Genomic DNA, 13,949 nt, shown 5'->3' with positions numbered 1-13,949 from the left:
AAAATCGTATACAGAGCGTCATTCACGCTTTAGTCTTCGTTTGTTCGACTGACAGCGAAGCAAGCAAGATTAGACAGTACTGCGATAACATTACAATTTAAATTCAACGTTTTAGCTTTTTCATATTCCTTTACATGTCACTACGTTTAAATAGGTTGACTTGGGACATTTTTTTCGTGGTTTGTGTATTAGACCCGTCGTCCATTTATTTGTAAGTCAATGACCGTGATATAATTTTTTTTGGGAAATTACTCCACTAGTTTGTTCTAATATAATTATTAATACAAAGATAGAGCATTAAGAATAATTCCTCCGATCCGACTGGATTCGACCCGGTGCCTTCAGCAAACCGTGCCTGACGCTCTACCAACTGAGCTACGGAACGAAATAGCAGAGCTTACTAATTTTTCTATGTGCTTGTTGCAGATCCTTATTTTTTGTTTTTAACGACTTTTTGCTATAGCGCCATCTGTGAGAAATAGATGAAAACTCTTTTATTGTTAATGTTATTTATGCATTGAACTGGGCGTATTAATAAAAATGTAATCTGCCTATTCTCCAGGCGACGTGGACAGCGGCGACAACGACAGCGATCGCCGGTCCAACTGCTCTGCAACATCGCAGCTGCAGAGCGCAACATACGAGGGTTTTTACCCGCGAGAGTTGGATAACTACCACGAGAGGCGAAGACGGCCTGGGTTTCGGAAACAAGGGCCTAAGCCGGAGACTAAGCTATAGCCACAATATATCATTAGTATTAAGAACAGTGCAGCCAAGGTCACTGTTTTATGTAGTCACATTCAGAGATAGACAGTGGGTTACAGCAAAATCAACCCGCCCTGGTTTTAACCGTGTTTTTACCCATTTCTGTCAAAAATCGTAGGCGGAAATGACGATACGATAACATACTTTTATGAAACGATGTTAAAAATATTTTTAGATGAAAAAGAGGCATGTCCACACAACAGTACCTACCTTCCAGTCCTGTGGATTCTCACTAATAAGGATGCATATACGATTCGATTCTTATGAAGATCGATTCAAGTGCAATACGATCTAACGATTTTTAGTATCGATTCATTTCAATGAGGTTTTTAAGCGGATACGATTCAATAGGAAGGCAAATCATCATTTTATAATAATATCATTTTTGAACAAAACTCGATTTACAAGTTGTAAACGTTTTTGCTCTCGATTTTGAGCGTTAATGGATTTTACCAGATTTAAACCCAGCTTATCAAAGCGCCGGGTTAAAATCCGAACGCTTGCCCAATTTCACGGTCACGTTCTTTATTACAAATACGAGTATACCTAATTCTATTTTCGCAGAAAAAAAAATCATGGAAACTTTTTTAGGTATGTAATATTACAAAATTTTAACAAAAGTTTAGGGAGACAATTTGGTTGTGATTTCACTATATATCACGTTTTTCAGGTTTTCTGTTCTCGAAAGCTGGATGTTAGTTTGGCTTTTCCACAAATACCAATACCGACAAAAGTATATAATATAAAAAATAAAAATATATAAATAAATAAGGGGTGAACCTCATCGAACGTACCTTAATAAGACCGAGGACGTTTTTAGCAAAAGCCAGTGGCGAGACGTGAAAATTGTCGTTAGTCAAGCCGGAGCTCTTATGACGAGACGAACAAGTCGTGCGACATGCCTGTGAATTCGACCTCGGGGTCACCGGGGCCGTCAAATATAACTTATCATTAATGGTGATGTTGGCCTGAGTTTTTTAAGAGGTCTAAGTCAGAAACTAAGCCATAGCAACGTTAATATTCGGTACCAAGGTTTACGCTTGCGATAAATTGATAAATATCATGATAGGTGAAAATGGGCCGGCTTTAGGAAACAAAGGACTATTCTTGGAGGATTTTATAAAGGAGAGCGATTTAGAGGGGTGAATAGGAGCTCGGCGATGAATATGAAATGGCTTTGGTTGACTCCGCATAACAGTGACAATGTTGAATCACTTTGGAAAAAATATTTAGTAAAATTGAGGGTATACACTGATTAGTATACGATGTGAAAACACAATTCCTAAAAATTTTCACGGTAGAAAAAAAAACACGAACTTACCTCGAAATTTGATAAGAAAACCGCTGTATAGCAATGCAATAGGCTTTTTACATGCCAATGATTTTTTTATATCAACTGAACTAAATAGTACACGTATAGTATACGATATACATTTTTCAAAAGGCTTTAACTTCGTTTGTGAAAAAATAAATTCTGAAATAAAGCCAGTGTTCCAGCCGCTCGACCCAAGCAAAATGAACCGTATTAGTACGGGAAAAAAATTAATTCAAGCTGAAGTAGTATGGACTCGTGAGGCAAATACTTTATATCGATATCGGTATTAGAATTCAAATGTCATTCCGATGTTTAAATGCTACAATTTCAGCTTAACCAATTAATTATTTGTATGATAATAATGAGCGATCATAATTTTTTGTATTTTATTATAAAAAGCCATAAAAATGTATATAATTTTATAAGCTTTTTCTATATTTTTCCACCTCTGAGACTGACTAACATTCTCTTATTAGTACTATAAGCTTAACTAATTTATATTATCAATTAAATCAAGCCGTCCAATTCTATAATGTACAGTGTACTTAATTGGATCTCTACCTTTGTGAATTATTTTATATGTAGTGTCCATATACATATACAATTATTATGACGTAAATATTTTTTATGTTCTAAAAGCTGACAATTTAGTTTTGTACGCTTATTTGACCGCCAGCAATGTATGTTGTCAGTTAATATTGATTTGGTTTCCATAGTCTAAGGTTAATATTGATCAAGAACGCCAACGTTTAGGCGCCAAAAGGCGCAATTAAAATAATATATTTTGTTGACAACGCCAACATTTATGACAAAAGCCACACATTTCGTGTGTGTGTGTGGACTGAGGGCCCAAATGATTTTTGCCAGTTGTAATAACTGGAATGTTTAGTACAAGTTGTAAAGCATTTTGTAAAACGCATCCTGGAATGTGTAAAGCATATATTGAAAAGCTTTACCACCCAAGGTGCGGTCTCTCAGTTCTCACACCAAAGCTTCTGGGTAACTATTTAGTGTTTAGTTATTTTATTAACAGAAATTTAGTAAACACCTCTTTAAACATTTACACAATGAACGAAACGTAATTTGGCAATGATTATATATTATTATACTGTTCGTTATATGGTCCCTGAAGGCCCACATTTAAAAGACGTATAAATGAGTAAATTAATTAAAATATTTATATCATTTATCGGCAAACTTTAGTAAAAATCACAAGGAAGATTGTAAAAACAAAAGAAAACCGCCCAAAATTAAGTTGTCAACTTTTATATGTGTATTGTAAACAGTTGGCCGAAAAATCCGTGCGGTTAATGCCATTAACAAAAAAAATCTTTTTCCTTTAAAAATTTTGTATTGTCCATGGTAATTTTAAAAATATTATTTTGATTCGATCTGGACCTTTTGGAGGGAAAAGTGTCGTTTTTATGTTGACTTTCAATTATTTTGTGAATCTAGTTTAAAGTGGAATAGGATAGTGCTACTGTGCCTTAATCGAAGATTAAAACGCGAAATTATACGAATCTCGAACTAAAATACCCGTATCGGCCCGTTTTAAGGAATCCCGAGTCAATCCCAGCACGCCGCCTCAAATTGCCTATCCTCTTTGTGGCGGCCATTTTTACAGAAACATAATTAAACTTCATGTTTAGGCTGATGGCTTTGCCAAAGCCTTAATAAATTTAAAAAAAAATATTATTTTAGCGCGAATTTTAAGAGCACCTAGGCTAATTCTACCGCGAAAAAATGTCAGAAAATTAAATGATTGAATAAAAATTTCAATTTAAGATCTGGCAGTATGGCTAATAAGACGCCTTACCCTGTCCCGATGGATAAAGTAGTTCACTATCTATTGAAAATAGGCAGGTAAGTTTTATTTTTATAATTTATGAAAAACACCCAAACCTGGTGAATCGTAAAGGTGTCGTATTTCACAATGACACTGCCAAACCTCACACATCTTTACAAAGCCTCAAAAACTAGTAGTTAGGTCAGATTTTCACTTATTTCAGTCTTTTTTTATAGACAGAAATAATAATCTTTCAATGGACAAGACTTTGATAACTGATGATTTTAAAATTACCCGAACATGCACATGGCTACTAAATAATTTATTAGTTTTTTAATTATTTTAATTTATACTTTTATACCACACGGACATTTTGGCCAACCCAATAGTCTAAGTCATAAGGGCACCCCGTACACCAGCCAACATGTCGACCAGTACAGCGTTACGGAGACGCTACTTGTGTGCCAAACTATCAAATCGATGCCTTACTTTCTCAAACTCGTATCTTAAAAAGAACGATTATTGAGGAGATGGCAAAACTTTCTATTTATTTAAAATTTCTTATCAAGGGTGTTAATTTGGATGCATTACTTTGAGAACAGGTAAAAGCCAGTGTGTGAATATGAAGGAAATGTGGTGTGAAATCAGCCTGCAAACTTTGTATCTACAATAAATTTTTTGCATTTCAGTAACTTTGTGCTTTAAGATACGAGATTGAAAAAGCAAGGCGACGAAAGCTCATATCGAATATGGTCCTTTCGTCCCCCGCGGTCATAATTTTATAATGTATGTCTGCATATTGTATAAGGTTCAATTTACATTGCTGCGGAACGGAATCGTCAATTTCATCTCGAAGATTTCTCGCGACTGCGCCTTGAGGCTGTAGTATTTCCTCGACGTTTGACGTCACACTGCGCCCGCCTTTCGCGCCACTTCCCACGAATTAGCCAGGCGTCGCCTAGGCAGCTGCGGAAATTCCAGCGAATGCGCGAGAATTAGCCAGAAGACACGCGACTTGTTTTTTGGCTCGTATCTAGTTTGTTCGTTATACAATTGACATAATGTTAATTTTGCTTACAATTTCGACACAAAAATTCGCTTCCATTCCGTTCCACTGCAATGTAATTTGAGCCCAAGGGTAAATTCCGAGCCCAGTGACACAGCCGCTTGACATCGATAACGTGACATTGTTGTTAGCCAGTGACGCACGTTTCCTTATTGCATAATCGTGCTGTGCTCGGAACTCTAGTTATAGAGAGTTGCAACATGTTTGGCAAGGTGTACAATTTTATTTTTTGTATATTTTGTACGTATAAGGCAAGGAGAAAAAAATAAAAGAGAAATTTTTCAAACTTTTTTTCTTTATTTATTATCTATATTCCAATTGTAAAGGAGAGCCAGTCATACGAGTCCACTCAGTGCTACTACACTACAGATCGGCCATTTACACGTAAAGAAACAACTGAAATAGGTTAAAAATTCACAAATACACATTTAATGCAATGATTAATGATTACAACCTATCTTAAAAGTTATTCAATGGTTTGGATGCGCCGGGAGATTTTTTTGCCGATTGAAATTTATTGTAAAATATTTTCGTCTCAACGTTAATTTTAAGAATACGCTTTTTTTAACGTATTTTGTGACGTTTTCCTGAGATATGGCCATCTGTTGTTATTGTGATCTCATTGAGAAACATCAACAAAACGCAAGTCAGGACTGCACTGCAATACAATGACTGCATGCTTAAAGATAGTTTACTGCCGCACCGTTTCACCGTAGTGCAGTTCCGCCAAGTGCGGTTCCGCCTTTACAATATCTATAGGAAACGCGTGCATTGTCTAACACCATCATGACAGGTTGTTTCGCTTTATAATATCGTTATATTAATACGACTCAATAAGCACAAGTAAATACAAACAGCGACCAACAATGTAAGATACAAAAAGAAATGACAAGTTTATGTATATAGGTGTCCTAACACCAGATGTCACTTGTTACACGTTTACCAACTACCTATTTATGTTATACAAAATTGATTACGATATTTAAAGACTAGGGTAAAATAAATGCATTTATTCAAAATAGACTTTATGAAAAGTACAATAAATTTTACAACGCCCATTGAGAAAGAATTTTAAGTTTTGATGACATCTTCCTGCTCAATCTTGTAAACTATCTTGCGTGTGATGTGTGAAAATTATCATATCTATATAGATACTTCGATGTTAATTTTATTGTACTTTTTTTCTTAATTATGAAATCTACATCGAAATGCATTTGCGAACATCCTGGTGCACCCAAACCTTAAACCTAACGCTCACCTCGGACTTAGTGACAATTCGGCCAAGACGAAACGAACCCCACAAAAGCACCCACCGTCATATGATTTTGCTAACAAAAACACTATTTGAATGAATAATATTCGAATGAAGTAAATTTCCAAATGTTTTTTTAAAAAACTGTATTTTTATTATCCTTCTCCCATCATAAAAATAGTTAAACTCTACATGTATATGACACTACATTGAATTTACGATACGTGTTTCAATCATACATTTTATATAATAGTAAGTTGAACACAATAACAAACTGCTTACATTGACCATTTAATTAGATAAAACGTTAATTCCAAAGCTAAGGAAGGGCCTTTATCGCTCGACTATTAGGCAATTTTCTTACTTCAAAAAATAAACTCACATTTCCCAAACATTGCATTTTTCTGTGTGTTTTTATTTACACATCTTAAAATTATGCTTATATAAAGATTCTTACACCATAGTACTTTTGCGATAGTGCCAGACTGCGAATTAAAATTGATTACAACCTACCAATGATGTTAAAAAAATATTACATTTCGACCCCTTTAGAAAAAAAAACTAAACAACAATTCTTCTAAGTTACGTTTAAACGATAAATTGATTAAAAACAGAAAATATGTATGCCGAGAGAATAGAAGTGATGTTGAAATTATTAAACGTTTGTTGTATGCACATATTCGATATTTCTCAATTATAAATATAGTCACCAAAGTCAATCTGTACTTTTGATATCTTGAAACTATTTTGAAAATATGCCAAAACATATTGCTTTCAATCTTTTATACAATGGTTTTCTGCCATTTTCAATTGATAATGTCAAACAATAATGTATTCTTTTAATTTAATAACGTAATATATGGTCCCGAAGTAATCCAGTGATACAGGTAATGAAGCAGAGGACTAAAATAACTCTATCATTTTATATGTGGTTGTATGCGGGCATGTGGTTTACCATAGATAAGTTGGTACCACAAATCAAGGCAGAAGTTACCTTTAAAATGACAATTTCAGAATCGACACACCTTATGATGTTATTTAGCACTTAATGGCAGGATTTGAATGACTTTTGACATTACGTTAACCCCCATTGTTATAAAGAGCACGTCATTTAATCTGAATATTAATTTCAAAAATATCAACAAAAATTATATTATACTTATAATTCCAAATGTATAGGGGACAAGGATCTTGTTTGTAGAAGCTATTCTGCCAATTTTCTATTAACAATTAGCTAGGTTTTTGGTTTACTAGTTAAACCTCACAGCTAGGGTCAGACGCGGTCTATAGAAAAATTTGACCTCGCGTATTTAACATACTTACAATTTTATATGTAAACCGGTCTGTATAGGTCTTAAGACTCTGTAGTCATAGTTATTAAGTAGGAAGTGAGTTGGCAGTCAAAGCTCGCAAAGTTCAGCCAAGAAGCATATTTGCAGAATTTCCAACACCAAATTTTTGTTCACATTAAGTAGTCAGCACACTTATCGTTGCGGAATCGGCTTGAGGCGGTCTGGAATTTTTTTATGCGGATGCAATTAGAGCGTAAAAGACGTGCGAACGACTTTTTCGTTCTTACTACATGAAAATAAAGCTTCTTCTTACCGGCTTAAATCGAATTCGCGTCAAGAAATGTGTTGACTCCCTTAACAATAACCAGGAAGGCGTTTCATTCATATTGTACTAAATGCCACGTACGTAGTTGCTAGTGAAAATACGTACAGGACGAGTGTCTGACAGATTATTTCTAAGGCTACAAAGAATTAATTAAATACTCTTTAGGGGCAAATCTAACGGGAATTACACCAATATATTGCAAGCATCATATCCTTGCACTCATCGTCTAACTTGAAGGTCAGCCTAACATACAGTATATACACTTTTGAAAACCAATAATGGGTTTCAGAAAGTTTCAAAGTTTTTGCCACTTCACTCTGGACGCCAGGCTGAGTTTCGAGTTAAAGTTCCACCAAATTAGTCGCCGCGGAATCGGCATAATCGGTAAAAAAAAAAGCTTAAATGTGCATACAGAAGACATCAACAGCACCAACGATGCGTCACGTCAACAACCGACGTTGAAACCATTTTTTTATCATAAAGATTTTTTGACCGGCTCAATCCGATTCCACATCGACGTGTGTAGTGGAACCCTTAGATGTTTAGGCCCCTAATAGTTGAGCCTACGCACTTTTGCTCTTTAGTGTTACCTCTAAATAGTACTTGCGTAATTCAGCCACATACTCGTCTCAGGTCTTCTAAGAAATTCTGTATATATGCAATTAGGCTTTACTCTAAGAGATTTCATTTTTTTATTAAGATCCTTGTCCGTAGGTACATAAAAAGCACATTGAAATAAAACATCATTAAAAATTCTACAGCAGTTTACTTGTATTATCCTTAATCTAAAGGGAATTATTCCTATAACATAAAATTACACATACCGTCGCGACTCAGAACAAACAACTTAATTCGTAACAAAATAAAAATTGTAAAGAATATACTGAGTGTATTTTATTATATAATCTGTTGCACAGTACAAGTCTGAAATTGGAGTTCGTATTGCCAGAATATGACCATTATGATACCACAGTGTAGCCATAGTTATATCTAAAAACGGTGTAGCAAATTCTTGCGATCATTTAAATTTACGTCAGCAAATTATTGGTGCAGGGACTGCATGTACGAAAAAAATTGATAATGTTCGCTTGGACTCCGAAAGCTAGGCCTAAATTGTAATAAAATCGTAGAAATTTATAGCATTCTTGCTGAGTTAAAGAATTTTAATTATTAATCATTTAACACTAGTGTGGGCAAGTAAATTAGTACTTATGCTTGGAATGGAATTAAGTCTAAGTTATGTCTGTTTTTTTAAACATAAATTTCTACGACGCTGTAACACCTATTATGTAGTGTAGTAAATTCAATTTGAATTATATGATTTATTTTTAAGGCAGGTAATTAAATAATTTGAATTGGATCACTGTTACCTGCATTCAGTGTTACTTATTATTTCTTTAGTTGTTTTCCTCTAGTAAGTATTTTTATTTAAATCAGTGACTCCCGTTTTATTACCTAATTTATCACTACTACAAATAGAGTTTATTTTAAACTAATTCAAAGGGATGCCATTTCTGTAGATCTGTCAAATAAATACACATTCAAAAATGTAAGTTATATCCACTCTTATACAGGCGAAAAATAATAAAATTATATTAGATTGTAATGGAAGTGGGCTGATGTATGTAGCTTCTGCCTCCCTATGTAGAAAAAAAGATAACGTGTATGTGTCCCATATATAATTTTTTTAAAGAAAACTAATTATATATCTAATATAATTATCGTGATTTAAATCACGATGAAAATTCTGAAATGTAACTAACTCTCCTCCGTCAAAATTGTAAGTTACTTTCATTTTTATATCTGCGGTCTATATGGTTATATATTACTGACCCAAGTGATTCTACATGTGTGATGAAAACGTGAAGTAATGTGCAACAGATTGCAGAGCGAGTCGCGGGCGGACATTAGTCTATGTTAAGTGGTGTAGCTTACTTGACTATGTATGTTTTGCGGCCGAGTGGTCACTGCTCACGATGATATGAGCTGCAAATTATAAGATTGTATTAGAATTCAGTTTTAACACTGGACCGTTCCCAACCAAATGTAATGTTTTGACGTGAATTGAAATTCGGGATCGCTAGTACTACAATTGGAAGCTGGTTAATCAGGAAAGTAGCCAAAAAAACACATTTCTAAAAGAATGATAACGATGTTTGTTTAAATAGGGGCTAGATAAGTCAACACGCAAAAGAATCGGAGTTAAAGTATAGCGCATGTATGTAAGCCTAAAGCATGCTGTGTATCGAGTTAAACTACACTAAAGGAAACAATAACAACGCCCTTGGCAATGAAATGTACAGAACCACAAAATCATCTGTGAAGAGTGTGTCCGTAAAATCTACGCAGATCCGTTACTGTTTATAGAAGTCTAACAGATGACTTTTAAGCAACCAAAAATATGCCCGATACTTGTTCCATCTCTCTACAAGGCGTTCTCAGGGGTTGAATCTTCGGCCGAGTGTCGAACAATCAACGACCCCTGACCATGTCTCGTAGAGGCGAAATCGAGTCGGATATATTTTTTATTTATTTATATATTCGTATATTATATATCGTCTATTTCAATGTAGAACCACGTAAGTGACATTTTCCACAAAAAGTCTTTAATTTATATAGCTATGATAAGAAAATCAATATCTTTCTGCACGTGAAACTCCATAACAAAAAAACTCTAAACTTAGAAAGATGGTGAATTTCTTACAACTGATACATAATTTGGAGATTTTTTGTGGAAAATGTCACTTATGTGGTTTTACCATTAAGCGCGGAGTAGCAAATAAATTTGCTTCCAATTTTATTGACATGGAAACCCATGTCAATAAAACGACCTTCACCATTTTAATACCTATAGTTCAGGGCACAGAGCACGTTAAGTGTGACATAAGGATTAAATTCCTTATACTTATTATAAATAAATAAACCATAGGTCCAACTTTCTGTAGCGGCTGACTAAATAAGCCTCACTGATAAGAATGTTGCAAAGTGTCAAGCGCAATCACCGACTGTACTATTCTTAAAAGTCCTAACTTCTGAATCATTTGAGTTTTACTGTAGAATAGATAGCGCCGATAATAGACCAACCGGCGGCGGCGACGAAAAAGTGTCGGCGGCGGCGGCGCGAGCTTGACCAAAAAACGAATTTGTATAACGGTGTTTGCTTTTACAAAATCCGTTATACAAATACTTTTTCAAAGAAAAAATAAAAAAAAGAAATTTTCTATATTAATCAATTTTTTATCAATTCGATCAGGCGCTCCGACCATACGCACACGCACGCTTCCGTGTTGTGTATGCGTAGTGAAAATGGCGACGCCAGAAATTGACAAATTAATGTTTTAAATAAAACATCTTCGAATACAAAGTCACAAGTTTTATAGTGTCTCCATTTTCACTATGCATACACAATATGGAAGCGTGCGCGTGCGTAGGATCGGAGCGCCTGATCGAACTGAACGGAACGCCGCACAGTGGGCCCAAATTGATAATTCTTGGAGATAGGAACAACTTGTGGAGTATCGAGCTATAAAAAATAAAATGTATGTTCTCCATACAACAAAATAGTAATTTTTTTTTTCTCCGAAACTATCAACTTTTCAATAAATTATACAAGAATAAAAGTTGTTAGGAATGTTATTATCTATCACATAAAAAAAATTAGCTCGATAGTCCCAAGTTATTCCTATGTCCAAGAATTATCAACTTGGGCCCACTGAGCGCCGATTGCATTTGTCGGCAGCAGTGGCGCGGAGGGAAACGCGGCGTTCATATCTACTGTAGAACTGGCGAATATAATTAATTTCATCTGGCAAAATTGAGATTCAGGTCTGAATCTAATATTTAAAAGGTTACATTTTACAGTCAATCGTGACCATCGGACCTGCAAAAGGCCCGAAACTTTGGTATGTTTGAAAAAACAAATATACGCGATTTAAATCCGGAAAAATAGTTTCATTTCATAGGTTACATTTTACTATAATAAAATTCCGTCCAATAATAAAAGTAAAAATTCGTCAATATAAAGTAGAAATTCCTAAGAGAGTTCTTTTGAAGTCTCAACGTGTTGTCGTGAATAAGTCTCATTGTCGTATCACAGATAAGTCGATGGTTCTGTACTGCTAGTCACACCGTTACTATATAAAACCAAAAAGCAAGCATGCAAAAATAATAAAAAAACTCTACCTTGTAAAGAAAAGCGGGAGTGTCCAGTCGACTTGTCAGATATTATAATCGATAATATATTATTATTATAATAATATATAAAACTATGTCCTTTTAAAAACTATAGGTATACTATGTAGACATCTACACGCCGCCCTTAACTCCTAACATCTTAAATACACTGCAACAAACGAAAAAGAAAATAAGAAAATAAAGATTTCAAAAACATGCAAAGCGTTTATTGTGACATAGATGCATGCAATATGAGTCTGTAGTGCAGCTTTTAATAAACCTGGGGTCCGAAACTACTTTCGGTCAGTGGACCATCTCGGGAATTTATGAAAAATCGGGTACCACATGAATTTGATAAGTGAATTGCTATAGGTAGTGGGATTACAGAATTTTAGGTAAAGCTGGAGATTGCTAATGATAGTAAGCAATTTGATTAGAAAAAAAATATTTGCAGCTAGTTATATTATATAACTTTTTGTTTCGATTTACTTTTCTGTAACACTTAAGCGATCATCGCTTCATTTGCATTGGGCAATTTCAACACTTGTAAATGTTATAATTACTTTTGTATTTATTTTTTCTCTGCCTACCCCTCTTGTGGGACAAGGGCGTGAACTTATCGACTGTGAACTGGCAACCGGTATTATCTTTACAGTTGTGAAAATTGTCAAAGTCATTTATACAGCATCTGGTTTACTAAATAAAAATACGTATACACATACATACATGTGTAATAAAAATATTTAAAAACTACGCATTTTTATTTAATAAACCAGGTGCTATATAAATGACGCAAACAATTTTTTTCTCCACCTGTGAAGCTGTCAAAATTTAGATAGTACCGATTGCCAGTTCACAGTCGTTATGTATGTATAATGTATATATTTTATTCGTAATGTCGTCCAATTATCCAATTATAATATATCATTATATTAATGTTCAATAAAATTGCGTAAATCAAAGAACACAGCCAACTTAAAAACACACAAATTTCTGGCAGTTAAGCGTGTTTCATACGATTCTAAACAAACGCAGAACCCTATTCATTTTCTGAGCATCAGTTGAGAATATCTGGAAAATGGTTGGTTTTCCATGGTTTTGGTACAGAACTAAGTTTTAACGTCTAACCTTGGCAGCTTCGTGTTTGAGTTTTAGATTGAAATTGATGTCACGAACACTTTATATGGTCAGTATATAAAGCCAAACAAATTTTAACATGGGAACATTTACCGATGAAAATCTGTTTTTGTTTTTCGCGATATCAGGAGGTATTTAGATAGAAATTGTTAATATAATATATAGCTCAAATTATAAAGTTAAATAAAAAAAATTATAGCAATTATACTTTGAAAGAAATAAAGGTGCTAAAATTATAACGTACTTTTTTTCAGTTTGGATTGGAGTATGTTAAGAAAATTAAAATAAATGCCATCTAGCGACACAATTTTACAATATTTCAATGCGTCGATTGCCATCAATCTATCCCTGCTTTACTTACGCAGCTAATAAACAAAATCCTTCTTCATCCTGAGCTAATATTTCATAGATGGCACTATATTCTATGTGAAAATTGCGGCTCTTGGTTGAAACAATTATAATGTGAACTACTTTCACATATTATTTGTAGCATTCAACATTTGGTGCGAAACGCGAAATAGCTGATTGGTTTATTTATTTTTTTTTTTTTATTTATTTTAAACACTAAGAATATTACAAAAATATATATACATCATCATATTGCTGTTAAATTTCACGTTTGAGTACGCTAAATGCTAATGCTATATTTAGCACTTAGCAAGTACTATAGTTATGTTATAAATTATAATTTTGGTTACGTTTTAATACGATTTTGAGCTAATGGTGGAATGTTAGCAAAATGTTGTCTGAAGAAGCGATTTAAATTAAGATATAATTACTTGGATTTATTTAGTTAATTTAGCGTTTGTTTAATTAATAAGTGTAGGAGAAAGAATTA

The 13,949-nt window shown here is 34.1% G+C and overlaps 2 protein-coding genes across 5 annotated transcripts in view; one reads left to right on the top strand and one right to left on the bottom strand.

Moving 5' to 3' along the window:
- The window catches only part of LOC113230488, a 32,929-nt gene extending 31,813 nt beyond the window's left edge, over window positions 1–1,116 (top strand). Inside the window, exon 14 of the mRNA XM_026464443.1 lies at window positions 563–1,116. Within this exon, the coding sequence (XP_026320228.1) occupies window positions 563–738 (176 nt within the window). The 3' untranslated portion in view covers window positions 739–1,116. The remainder of the gene's footprint in view (window positions 1–562) is intronic.
- Window positions 1,117–7,060: 5,944 nt separating this feature from the next.
- LOC113230219 (protein DEK) overlaps window positions 7,061–13,949 on the bottom strand; it is a 40,405-nt gene continuing 33,516 nt past the window's right edge. For 3 of the 4 annotated variants that reach the window (XM_026464044.1, XM_026464052.1, XM_026464066.1), the window contains exon 16: window positions 7,061–9,787. In XM_026464044.1, coding sequence (XP_026319829.1) covers window positions 9,773–9,787 — 15 coding nt within the window. In that variant the 3' untranslated portion in view covers window positions 7,061–9,772. Of the gene's footprint in view, window positions 9,788–11,983; window positions 12,144–13,949 lie in introns of all 4 variants that reach the window. The other variant, XR_003310475.1, reaches the window with a different exon arrangement.

This window comes from Hyposmocoma kahamanoa, unplaced genomic scaffold, assembly GCF_003589595.1.
Source record: "Hyposmocoma kahamanoa isolate Upper Pololo Valley unplaced genomic scaffold, ASM358959v1 101, whole genome shotgun sequence".
Classification (NCBI taxonomy): Eukaryota; Metazoa; Arthropoda; class Insecta; order Lepidoptera; family Cosmopterigidae; genus Hyposmocoma; species Hyposmocoma kahamanoa.
The sequence above is the reverse complement of the archived record's forward strand: the minus strand, read 5'-3'. Positions and strand labels throughout refer to the sequence as shown.